The sequence below is a fragment of the Chlamydotis macqueenii genome, chromosome 3 (genome assembly GCF_036417535.1).
Source record: "Chlamydotis macqueenii isolate bChlMac1 chromosome 3, bChlMac1.mat, whole genome shotgun sequence".
Lineage (NCBI taxonomy): Eukaryota > Metazoa > Chordata > Aves > Otidiformes > Otididae > Chlamydotis > Chlamydotis macqueenii.
The window spans coordinates 5,223,734-5,237,047 of NC_141558.1; the positions used below are offsets into that span (position 1 = coordinate 5,223,734).

The following is a 13,314-nucleotide window of genomic DNA, read 5'->3' on the forward strand; positions in this document are numbered from 1 at the left end:
TAACCATTCTTTCCTGGAACAGATATTCTGTGGTTCTGTGATTTGAAATTCCCAATGAATTCAATGGAAGCAAAGTTATACCAAGTCCTAAGCACTTTAAAAAAAAAAAATCCCTGTGCATTAATCACTTGGGCACTGGCATTATGATTTAAGTTCTCAGGGTATCATGATGAAAATAATAAAATAAAAGTCATAAACTCTGCATGCTCTTCAGATTACTGATTAACTAATAACCTGAAGACCATGCAGAGTTTCTGACTTTTATACGAAACACCAGGTTGATGACCTTTGGTCCTCCATGTTCTTGGACTTTAATTCTTGGACAGTGAGCTATACGCTCACCCAGTCACACTCACTTGGCTAGTAAATATTTACTTGCCTCCATACCATACTGAGGATTCATTAGCAAGCACAGGGGACGAGAACAAAACCAATCACCGACCACAAAAAAAAAACGTAGCCCTCACTAGGAAGGAGGTTTACGGACTAGTACAAGCATCTCCCAAGGGAAATTTTTTTCAGGAAGACAGTGATCCAGGGTCCAGATTTTCTCTTTTCTCTTCTGTAGCAAACACTTGGCTGACTAGAGATGGACTGGAGCAGCTGCACTTCCATTGTTTTAGTGTTCATCCTCGCTTTTCTATCTATTTTGAAAATGGGAGGTTTCTGGAATACCCACCGGAGAAAGAATTTTCCCCCCGGACCAAGAGCATTACCTATCATTGGAAATCTGCATTTGTTTGATTTGAAGAGACCCTACAGGACTTACCTACAGGTAGTCATTACCTTTTATATCAGTCCCATAATTTTATATATCACCAAGACCCACAGTCCAAGATGTCAGAGAGTTTCTTCTATCGCACCTGAAGTGTTGCCTCCGGAGACGACCCTTAGCAAGGGACAGGCAGTTACTATTTGAGCAGAAAACTTTGAATACAGCACAATTTGTTCTTTACTGTAATACTTTCCCCATTCACTGCAACTTAACTCATCTAGGTTTCAGCCTTAAACAACATTCAAATTAACCACAAGTGTTCACCTTATTTTTGTTGTAATTTTGTGAAAAAGGTAACTGAATAGGGAGTGATTTTGATATATGGCATAACTCCCTTCACCTTCCACTGATTCACATGTCTGGGGTGGTGACTGCAGTCTCCTACCTTCACTGATTTAGTAGTCCTTCTCACTACCCTTTCCTCCTTTCCTCCTCAAAAGCTGCACGTAACTACATGCTCTTAATATTCAGGACCAACTGTTGCCAGAATACACAACAAAGCTGTAAGCAAAGCAAAGTGATAAATACTTTTGGTTGTTCCTACTGCTTCTTTACCTGGTTTATTGCAGGACTTTCCTGATCCTGAGTCACAAGACTTCTATGAACCTAGTCTTTTCTTAGAGGTTTTTCTACTTTGACACTGAAATCACATATGTCCTCCTTGCTGATTATTTTTAAAGGGATATTTGCACCTACATATCTGTATGTGTGTCACACCCACAAATCAAAAGACTGCTCAGATGCAATACCTGGAAAATCATCTGTAGCTATCCAATGCAACCTAACCGGGTTGGCAAAAGCAAGCTCCATCTCTTTTCAGTCCAACAGGACAGACATATCTCTGTTGTAATTCCAATTAATCCATTCTAATGGAGAAGGCTGGCTAGCTCAAGGTTTAAAATTCACAAATACTTGGTGTGCCAATGCAACTGGACACCATATGCAATCAGCATTGCAAGGATTGGAAAGCCCTTACTGGAGATCATCCTTTGAAAAGATCATGTTCTACCACAGCTACAGCAGTATGGGATAACAGTATCATCGTCAAAGAAGCTACTCTTGATTCAGACACATGTCACTACTGCTATGTTATTTCATACAGCTAGCTGGACTTCCTTACCAGTCACCGAACATTTTGCATATCAATGGTAAATTGTTGCCTTCTGTTTTTTTTTCTGTGCAAACACACTAGAAAATAAATGCAATCAGGCAAACCCCCTCCTCTTGTCAGGAGAGTCAGGAACATGGAGTTATGTGAAAATAAATCCGCCTGTACAAGCTAAAAAGATGTCAGTTTAGGCCAAACATTGTCTGTAAGACAGATTCATGGTGGATGTAGCCATATACAAAAAGTGAGGATTTACCTAACGCTAGATCCTGGCTCAGAATCACATTGGGATTTTTGTACAATAATGGTAGCAAAGGTTTGAATAGATTTAGCCTGTAAACAAAAGAAACACAATAACACAGAGATCAGTGTGAAAACATGAGTCAAAAATTTAGTTTACAGGGGTTGCTGAGGGAAGACAGAGCTGTCAGCACAACCCTTGACTGATTTGAGGTTTCAGCTGTTAACTTTTCTACTCAGTTTAGAAGAACAGGACTCCACTCTTGACTCTGTCATTTAGTCATTAGCCATCATAACGTCTGGCACATTCACATTATTTGAATCAATTCTCTTTCTCTGTACTTAGCAAAATGCTTAACATTTTAGTAACCTAGAGGCAGGACAGGAAAATAAGCAGCACTGAAAGGGCAGTGAATTTCTTTGTAAGCTGTAAAAGCTGTAAATCACTGTTATCTTCTTCCGACAGCTGTCAAAATTATATGGTCCAGTCTTCAGTGTTCAGATGGGGCTAAGGAAAATAGTGGTGCTTTCTGGGTATGAGACAGTGAAGGAAGCTCTCATAAACCATGCAGACGCATTTGCAGAGAGACCTAAAATCCCAGTCTTTGAAGATTTGACTAGAGGAAATGGTGAGTTTCTTTTCTTTTTCTTCATCAGCTTGACTTATTCAAAACACTTTCTTTTTTTTCCTACAGAATAAGCAGAGGCTGGCACATCACCTTGGATCAGAGACATGATAAGACATTGGAAATAGGGAGCAATTCCATTTACTTCAATGGGTTTGTTCACATTTGAAACTACTGACAGCGACAATAAACCAACCATAACTCTACCAATAACCACAGCAACAGATAATGGATAGTGTCATGCTTTCAGCATCTAGAACAGGGACATGCATGCCAGGAAAGGCATTTCTAGCTCTCATGGTATGGTTCTGGACATCCATTGGGCTTGTAATAGAACCTCCTCTTCCTGAAATGAGTATTATACTGTGCCTTCCCATTTCAAACGGTGAACAGTACTTTTAAAATCTGAATGTGATAATAGAATGGAAAACATACAGAACTGGGGATTTATTTTAATCAGGGAAATACTGTATAATGAGCTGGGTTTCCAAATGAGAGTGTCACACCCAAACTTCATTCTAATTTTGCTTGAGAGTTTCATATTTACATTTCCAAAGACCTTTGGACAAATTCAGGAATAATTCCGCAAACATTTTAACAGTTGCTCTTTTGATCACTTTATTGCATGTAAGCTTTCTTTACATCTTATTCTTTCCTTTGAAAAAAAAATATAACTAAAGTAGTTAGCTACATGGTGTAAAAATTCCAGTGAAAACCTAAATTTTGAAGACTTTTGTATCTAGTCAGGTTTCTCTTGCAATCACCAGAGACATGAGAGCTCAGTTCAATTCCACTTCCAAAGTATGATGAGCAGCAGTTTGAACTTGAATTTCTAATGTCCTCTCTCTTTCAATGACAAGTGTCTCTCAGAGATATATATTATTCTTAAGATTTGATTAAACGCCTCTTAAATGGTTTATCCTCCTTTTTTTTTTTTGTGCAATATATCTATTGTTGAGGCCTGAAAATACTGTTTGTTTTTTCCTCAGTTAAATGTAGTTTAGCTGGTTTTAAAAGTAATTGCTACTAAATATCTACATTATTTCCTAGAATCAGAATACTTTGGGTTGGAAGGGACCTTTAAAGGCCATCTAGTCCAACCTCCTTGCAAGGAGCAGGGACATCTCCAACCAGATCAGGTTGCTCAGAGCCCCGTCCAACCTGGCCTTGAATGTTTCCAGGGATGGGGCATCCACCACCTCTCTGGGCAACATTGGACAGTGTTCCACCACCCTCGTTGTAAAAAAAATGTTCCTTATATCAAGTCTGAATCTGCCTCCCTCAATTCTAAAGCCATTACCCCTTGTCCTTTTGAAACAGGCCTTATTGTAGAGTTTCTCCCCAGCTTTGGTATAAGTTCCCTTTAGGTACTAGAAGGCCACTATTAGGTCTCCCTGGAGCCTCCTCTTCTCCAGGCTGAACAGCCCCAAATCTCTCAGCCTGTCCTCACAGGAGAGGTGCTCCAGCCCTCTGATCATCTTCGTGGCCTCCTCTGGACTTACTCCAGCAGGTCCAAATCCTTCTTATGTTGGGGGCTCCAGAGCTGGACGCAGTGCTGCAGGTGGGGTCTCACCAGAGCAGAGTAGAGAGGGATTATCATCTCCCTCAACCTGCTGGCCATGCTTCTTTTCATGCAGCCTAGGATATGATTGGCTTTCTGATCTGCATATTGTCAGTTTATGTACAGATTTTCATCCACCAGTACCCCCAAGTCCTTCTCAGCAGGGCTGCGCTCAATGCCTTCTTCTCTCAACCTCTATTGATACTGGGGGTTGCCCCAACCCAGGTGCAGGAGCTGGCACTTGGCCTTGTTGAACTTCATAAGGTTTACATGAGCCCACTTCTCAAGCTTTTCCAGGTCCCTCTGGACAGCATCTTGTCCCTCAGGTGTGTCAACTGTACCACTCAGCTTGATGTCATCTGCAAACTTGTGCAGAGTGCACTTGATCCCATTGTCTCTGTCATTGATGAAGATAATTAACGGCACTGATCCAAATATGGATGCCTGAGGGACACCACTTGTCACCAGTCTCCACTAGGACATTGAGCCATTGACCACTACTCTCTGGATGTGACCATCCAACCAATTCCTCATACACTGAACAGTCCACCCAGCAAATCCATCTCTCTTCAATTTAGAGGGAAGGATGTTGTGGGGGACTGTGTCAAAGGCCTTACAGAAGTTCAGATAGATGACATCCATAGTTCTTCCCTCATCCACTGATGTAGTCACTTCATCATAGAAGGCCACTAGGTTGGTCAGGCAGGACTTGCCCTTTGTGAAACTATGCTGGCTGTCTCAAATCACCTCCCTGTCCTCCATGTGCCTTAGCAGAGCTTCTAGGAGGATCTGTTCCCCCATCTTCTCAGGCACAGTGGTAAGAGTGACTGGTTGTAGTTCCCAACATGCTTCTTTCTACCCTTTTTAAAAATGGGTGCAATGTTTCCCCTTTTCCAGCTACCAGGAACTTCACCTGACTACCATGACTTTTCAAATATCATGGAGAGTGACTTGGCTACGACATCAGCCTGTTCCCTCAGGCCTCTTGGATGTATCCTGTAAGGTCCCATAGACTTATGTATGTTCAGGTTCCTCAGGTAGTCACGACCCTGATCTTCTCTTACAGTGGGAGGGACTTTGTTCTCCCAGTCCCCGTCTTGCAGTCCATCCACTGGAGAGGTGTGGAAAGAGACATTGCCAGTGAAGACTGAGGCAAAAAAATGTGTTGAGTACCTCAGCCTTCTCCTTGTGCGTTGTTACCAGTTTGCCAGTCTTGCTCATCATCACTTTCTTTGACCCTCCTTTTCTGGCTGACATACCTGTAGAAGCCCTTATTATTCTTTGGATTCCTTGCCAAGTTCAGCTCCAGCTGTGCCTTGGCCTTCCTGATCCCATCACTACACAACCAAGCAGCATCCCTATACTCTTCCCAGGATACTTGTCCCGGCTTCCACTGCCTATGGGTTTCCTTCTTGACCTTTGGTTTGACCACCAGGTCTTGACGCATCCATTTGGGTCTCTTGCCTTCCTTGCCTGATTTCTTACACCTGGGGATAGAGAGCTCTTGCACTCTATGGAAAGCATCCTTAAAGATCTGCCAGCTCTGTTCTGTGACCTTGTCCCTGAAGGCAGTTTCCCAGGGCATCCTGCTGGTTCAGTCCTTGAAGAGCTGGAAGTTTACTTTCCTAAAATTCAGGGTCCTGACTTTACTCTTTGCCTGACCCATATCCCTCAGGTCTGTGAACTCCACCAATGAGTGACCACTGGAGCCCAGGCTGCCTCCAATCTTGACGTCACTGATGAACTCACTTGTGTTGGTGACCATCAGGTCCAGTATCAGATCCCCTCTGATAGGATAGGGGATAAGTTATCTATTATCTGACTTAACAAGTTATCCTTAATGTATTCCAGGAGTCTTCTGGATTGCCTATAGCTCTCCGTGCTACTTTTCCCATAGATGTTGGGGTGGTTGAAGTCTCCCAGCAGGATGAGAGCCTGCGAGCACAATGCCTTCTGTGGCTGGAGTAAGAAGGCTTCATCAATAAGCTCCCCTATTGTCTACAAATTCATTATTTAAAATCTTCTGCCACCTTGAAATGTTCTCTTTGTGTCAGGGATTGTTTTTGCTCATGGTGAAAACTGGAAGGTGATGCGAAGATTTACTCTGACAACCTTACGAGACTTTGGAATGGGAAAAAGGGCCATTGAGGACCGCATTGTGGAGGAGTATGGGTATCTGGCAGACATCATTCAGTCACAAGAAGGTGAGTAGATGATTGATTCTTCAAACCTCTAAGGTTTTGTTCAAGTACTCAGAGGCTTGCCAATCATAAGTCAAGGTCTTTTAAAGATGTACTTTATATTGTATCAATTTGATTAATTTGGCTGCTCTGGCATTTTTGTGTCTTGGCATGCTATTCTAACATTGTATAATAATCAGTAATAGTAATAAATCATAAGAAGTAAATAGCAATAATTAGCATTACATTTATATCTACAAATTACATCTCTTGCCACAATGTAATATATTATTTTATTCATTGTATAGGAAAGCCCTTTGATGCTAGTAAAATAATTAATGCAGCGGTTGCTAACATAATTGTGTCAATATTACTTGGAAAACGATTTGACTACAAAGACTCCAGATTTGTGAGACTTCAAAATTTGACCAATGAAAGCATGAGGCTTGCTGGGAGACCTTTGGTTACGGTAATGAAAAAAAAAATTATGTTTCTGTTCCACTGGATGCCATAGGAACCTAGTAATACTGCTAGTCAGTTGTTGCTATTAAAGAGAAAAATCTGAGACTCTGAGAGATAATAGGTTTACAAGCACTTTATCGGGCAAAACAAAGCTTGGGAGACCCTCTGGGAATCTTAAAGCCAACAAAAAACCCTCAGTCTCTCAAAAACACACTTAGCCTATAGTTTGAAGACTGCTAAATCTGGACTCAAAAAGTCAGACCACATAGTGCATGACCAGGAAGCTCAGCATTCCTCAAAAATATGATTCACACGTATAAAGTGACCAGGCAAAACAGTAAGCTCTCAGAATATGGGGCAAAGAGAAGCTATACAGTGTGTGGTGTAGCTGTACAAGAAGCCCTGATACAAAATTTATTTTAACCATGCTTCTAGTACACTGAAATGTCCCAACGAATAATAAATACTCTCTGATACTCGCATGCAACGCTGTCACACAACAGATTCACCTCTGTTACTTCAGGCTTTGAAACAGAAAAATAAGTTGGTGGAAGAGCTGGCTAAAACAATTTTAAAAGTTGCTGGCCAACATTTCCATCTGCCTGATGGAAGTTGCAGGTGTTTGAGTCTGACATCGACACTACTACTGCAAAATAGTGATTTGGGGCTGAGAGTTTTTGTCGTAGTTCAGCCCTGCTTGGGACCAAGCTACACAGTCTCTCGTTCACTTCCCGCTCACCAAGGGAATCAGGGAGAAATAACAAAAAACTCAAGGTTTGAGATAAAAACAGAGAGAGATCATTCAAGTTACCGTTAAGAGCAAAACAAACTTGACTTGGGGAAAACTATTTCAATTTATTATTAATAAAAACAAAGCAGGATAATGAGAGAGCACAAAAACAACTTCCACTCATTTCTCCTCTCTTCCCAGGCTTAACTTCATTTTCAATAATCTCCACCTCCTTCCCCCTCCCAAGTGGCACAGGGCAGAAATAGGGAATAAGAGTTGCGGTTAGTTCATCACATGTTGTTTTCTTGTTTTCTGCCGTTCCTTCCTCCTCGGGGGAAGAACTCCTCACATTCGTGGGGTCCCTCCCACAGGCCACAGTCCTTCATGAAACTGCTCCACTGTCATTTTCCAAGGGGTGCAGTCCCTCTGGAACACCTCTTCCAGCGGGCCCTCCACTGGCCACAGCCTCCTTCAGGCATCTGCCTGCCCTGACATGGGGTCCTCCATGGGCTGCAGGGGGATCTCTGCTCCTCCATGGACCTCCATGGGCTGCAGGGAGACAGCCTGCTCCACCATAGTCATCACCACAGGCTGCAGGGGAATTCTGGCCAGGAGCTGCATTACTGCTCCCTCTCCTTCTTCACTGACCTTGGTTTCTGCAGCCATTTCTCTCACAAGAAATTATTCACAGCCAGCAAACAGACACCTTTCAGGTTCTCTTCACATCTCATCTCCTCTCCACTTCTTGCATCCGGGCCGGGCCGAGTCAGGCCCAGACGGCCGCCCAGCAGGAGGTCAGAGGGTGAGGGCTACAAGTGCATGAAGCTCACGCCTCCCCCTCTCTGCCCCTACTCCTGCTTCTTCACTTCTAATTCTTTTTTTTTTTATTATTTCCTCCTTCTTAAATACATTATCACTGTCGCATATCAGTTTGGCCCTGGCCAGTGGCGGCTCTGCCCTAGACCCAGTCAGATCCATCAGACAGAGGAAACTTTTAGCAGCTTCTCACAGAAGCTGCCCCTGTAGCCCCCCTACCCAAAACCAGCACAGTTTTCTGTATGTTCAGTGGTCCTTGATGGATCAACCTGATCTAGTCAGGGCTGTCCCTGCTCCTTGCAGGGGGGTTGGACTAGATGACCTTTGAAGGTCCCTTCCAACCCAAACCATTCTATGATTCTATGATTTTCTACCATGAATTTGTCCAGTCACTTTTTCATGTTCTAAAGTACAAAATACTGATGATAAGTAGATTTAGATTAGACATAAGGAAGAAATTATTCACTATGAGGGTGGTGAGGCACTGGAACAGGTTGCCCACAGAAGCTGTGGATGCCCCATCCCTGGAAGTGATCAAGGCCAGGTTGGATGGGGCTTTGAGTGACCTGGTCTAGTGGAAGGTGTCTGTGCCCAGGGCAGGGGATTGTAACTGGATGATCTTTAAGGTCCCTTCCAAGCCAAACCATTCTATGATTCTATGCCTCTAAGTCTTAGTCTTTGTATCTGCAAAAAGCGCACAATAATATTAATTTGTTTCTGTAGTGTTTTCAGACCTCTGTCTGGTAAATTCTCTCTAACATCTTTCACTCTTGTAGATGTACAACATCTTCCCACACCTTGGATTCCTCCTGAGGGCTAACAAGGGTCTTCTTCAAAACAGAGATGAATTCCATGCATATATACAAGCTACTTTTGTAGAACATCTCAAAACCCTGGATAAAAATGACCAAAGAAGTTTTATTGATGCTTTCCTCGTTAAACAGCAGGAGGTAACTGTATCTTTTCTAATTTATTCCAACTTTTATGGTTACATGAACACAGTCACAATTTCCTTTCAGTCCTTGTAATTATAACTGTATTCCTTTAGGGAATCTATCTTTGACAAAACACATATAGTGAACCATTAGAGTTGAATAGATATTTCACTCAGTTGCAGTTCCAAATCCTTTTAATCAGCAAACATATTTATGCTTTTGTTCATACTGCATCAATATATTTACAGAGGTTGTGTCTTGTTATTTGCTGTCTCTGTTACCCTAGACCTTCTGGCTCTTTCGAAAACGTAGTGTATGACAGAACAAAAGTGCTACGTAGGCTTTACCGGGATCCTTATTTGAAGTCTCTGATGTATCTAGTGTACCTTCTTCATAGAGAAACCAGCTCTCTCCGCAGCTGGCCCCAGCAAGAGCAGAGTCCATGCATAACTTAAAACCCATGTCAACAGTCTTCTCCAGGAACAAGCTCAAAGCTCTTCTTTGTCTTTCACTTTTTTTTTTTTAATCTAAGATGTATTTTGTAGTAAATATTTATCTACATGCATCACATTTTCACATGGAAAGTTTTAAGTTTTCATCCTTTTATCTCAACCACTTCTTTCAGGAGAAATCCACTACCAATGGGTATTTCCATAATGGCAACTTGCTAAGTTTGGTGAGCAATTTGTTTACTGCTGGTGTTGAGACAATTTCCACCACACTAAACTGGAGCTTTCTGCTGATGCTAAAGTACCCTGAAATTCAGAGTAAGTGGTTTTGTGACAGATGCTGCCACACTCAGTGCATTAGGAATCGAATGGGAACCTGGAAGGTTAACATATCTGTTATACACTAAGTTACAAAAAGCCAAAATTTCCAGGTAATTATTATCTAGATATCACTGTGCCCTGTGATTCAGACCCAGTGAGGGGCACACCAGTCATCCTACCAGTAAATTATAAACAGAGTTCCTATGGGCCAGGTCCTTTGCTCAGTAAAATCACATTAATTAAAAAGAAGAGAGCTGTCCTGTGTTGGCCATTGAAATCGTTCCACATTTCCCTCAAAAACAGGCTGTTGATAAACCAAGGGCCTGTGCAGATGTTAAATGGACTGTACTGAGGCTTTAAATGCCTGAGAAGATTCATGGAATTGTTCTTTGTCTGACATCTGCGTTCCATTTATGCTACAGGGCTGTAAGCCGTCAAGTGAGGTTTTTGAGACATATCTTTGTCAAAGCAAGAAACTTTAGGTAGAAGTCTTTAGGTTTCTTACTGGAAAAGAAATAATCAAACACTAGTTCTGTCCACCTCTCATTATTTCTAAATGGAAAAAAAAAAGATTTTAGGAGAATTTATGGTTTTCATTCAAGATCTTTTATACTTTACATCAGTAACACACAGTATGTCTCAGGGACAAATGAGTCCTTGTCTCTTTCTTACAGTTGATTCTTCCCTCAGGAAAGGTCCAAGAAGAGATTGAGAAAGTGATAGGGTCAAACCCCCCACGGATCGAGCATCGAGCTAAGATGCCATATACCGATGCTGTCATCCATGAAATTCAGAGGTTCGCTAATATTCTGCCATTGGATTTACCTCATGAGACAGCTGCAGATGTGACTTTCAAAGGCTATTTCATTCCCAAGGTGAGATGCCTACAGGATTGTTTCCTTTAGGATTTCTTCTTTCTTAAACTTGGTTAATGTGATGAACACAAACTCTCTAATGAAGCCACTTAACAGCAGTCAGAATAACCTTTCTCCAGGCTGACAGTTTTGAAGTCTTATTGCCATTATTGCCACCACAATATTTGTCCATGGATTCATTCCACTATCTTATTTTGCAGGGCACCTACATCATCCCCTTACTGACCTCTGTCCTGCAAGACAAATCACAGTGGGAGAAACCAGACATGTTCTATCCTGAGCACTTCCTTGACTCCAATGGAAAATTTGTGAAGAAAGATGCTTTCATGCCTTTTTCAGCAGGTGCCTTTTCTTTTCGATTTACTGCATGGCTTTGTTATCATACCTCTGAAAACAAAGTATCCTCTCTTTCAGATTATTCTTGTACTCAATAGACATCTAGAGCTACTGTGCTCTGTACACATAGCTAGGATATGACATTTCAAGTCTTCTGGATTCTCACTCTCTTATGATTGTTCTGTATTTTGTTCCAGGGCGAAGGATCTGTGCTGGAGAGACTCTTGCCAAAATGGAGCTCTTCCTCTTCTTCACCAGTCTGCTGCAGAGGTTCACCTTCCACCCTCCCCCTGGCGTTTCTGTCTCAGACCTGGACCTCAGCCCTGCCATTTCATTTAACGTCATCCCCAAACCCTATAAAATGTGTGCTGTAATACGTTCCTAGAGCTCTAACCAGTGTCAGTTTGTTTTAAAAATGTTTAAGTTACTTTTTCATGACATTTCATGACTGATGGATCAATCTATTAGATCAACTAATCTGAGCTAAATAACACAGGCCCTCAGCTTTCACATTCTTCCTTCAATTTTCACTTGGTAATGTGTGTTTGTTGAAAGCATGTCCCCTAGAAATGCTCCTAAGTCCAGGTTTCTCCAAAGAGACATATGGACCATGAAGCTGTGCCTAGCCTGTACTATCCTACTTAAAGATAAGAACTGCAGAGCCTCTGTGGTGAATGTGGAATTGTCAGAGCTTTAGGTCTACAGAACAGAAGGGTTGTTTGATCTTGGCAAGCAGATGGGCTTGAAGCTGGGTTGGATAAACTGATGTTCCCCAATACCTCACTGGAGCTTCTCGCCTTTGCTCTTTTCCCTAATCCTTACCCTCTTCAGGAGCATTCAGTCCCTGCTTCTGCCTGGGAAATAATCAGTGCTGACTCTCTGTGATATGTCTCAAAGCTCAGCTTTTCCTAGGTTGGCTATTTTACTTGACATTAGAAGGACAATATTCCCTATCCAGCCATTTCTTATGAGAGTAGATGTTGAAGCAAGACATTCATTCCTTCTTCTCAAAGGAGACACCCCTCTGAACATTCTCTTTCACTTGATCTCATTCCTTTGGTTTGGAGTGTTTCATATCAATACTTCTTCGTATGCCTTTGTCTCCTTACCCAAATAAGATTCCAATAATTAAGCTATAAATAATTAAATAATTATGAGGAGATTCAATCCACTTTTAAGTTGATATATGGCGAAGAATTCAGTTGCTTTAACCTCAAGCCTCTAGCAACATTTTAGATACCCTCAGATCTTTTGCTTGGCCTCCAGTTGCCAGGCTGATGGGACAGGTCCTGTGCCATATAAACCCTGTGTTCACCTTTCAGATAATCTAGATACTTCAAATGTCTATGACTAGAGACTAATGTTTAAAGATTCAAAAGTGAAAATAAAATGACCATCCAAAAATTATATGAATGGTTGCATCTTTTATTAATTTTCAGGAGCAAATCTGCCCTCATCTTGAATTCTTCTAATGTAATAGTTTCCTTTTAATTTCAAGGAAAATTTTTACTAAGGAGTAGTAAACTTCTCATTTAAATCTGTTTATTTTAGCTTCCAGACTCACAAAGGTGTGGGATAGAAAGGAAATCTAGCCTGACATTTTTATTTGTTTCCAAATTTCAGGAGGCAAAGACTTAAAACTCATGTCTTTCCTACTTTCCAGTCCAGGTTGCAGAGCAAGCGCAGGTGAAAACTTTGGCAACATGGAGCTCTTTCTGTTCTTTACAAAACTGCTGCAAAATTTCTGGTTTTTCCTGCCCCTGGAGTGTACATTTTAGATCTGAACACAACAAAGCAAACTGGCCTTTTGTTTTAGGATCTGGCCTATGATTTGATAGCCTTTTTCTTCTAATACATAAATCCACACACTCCTGTGACCACAGAGTATTGTACAAGTGCA

General features: G+C 41.6%; 1 protein-coding gene across 2 annotated transcripts; it reads left to right on the forward strand.

Annotated features, from left to right (window-relative positions):
• Positions 1-431: 431 nt before the first annotated feature.
• On the forward strand, positions 432-12,821 carry LOC104475458 (cytochrome P450 2K6). Of its 2 annotated transcripts, none has more exons than XM_086744389.1 (9): positions 432-775; positions 2,590-2,752; positions 6,365-6,514; positions 6,799-6,959; positions 9,275-9,448; positions 10,059-10,200; positions 10,894-11,078; positions 11,279-11,420; positions 11,612-12,821. In XM_086744389.1, the coding sequence occupies exons 1-9, from the start codon at positions 590-592 to the stop codon at positions 11,797-11,799; spliced, it is 1,491 nt and encodes a 496-aa protein (XP_086600515.1). In that variant the 5' UTR covers positions 432-589; the 3' UTR covers positions 11,800-12,821. The 2 variants fall into 2 exon arrangements, with proteins under 2 accessions (XP_086600515.1, XP_086600516.1); XM_086744390.1 differs by having other exon boundaries at positions 2,665-2,752.
• Positions 12,822-13,314: the final 493 nt, after the last annotated feature.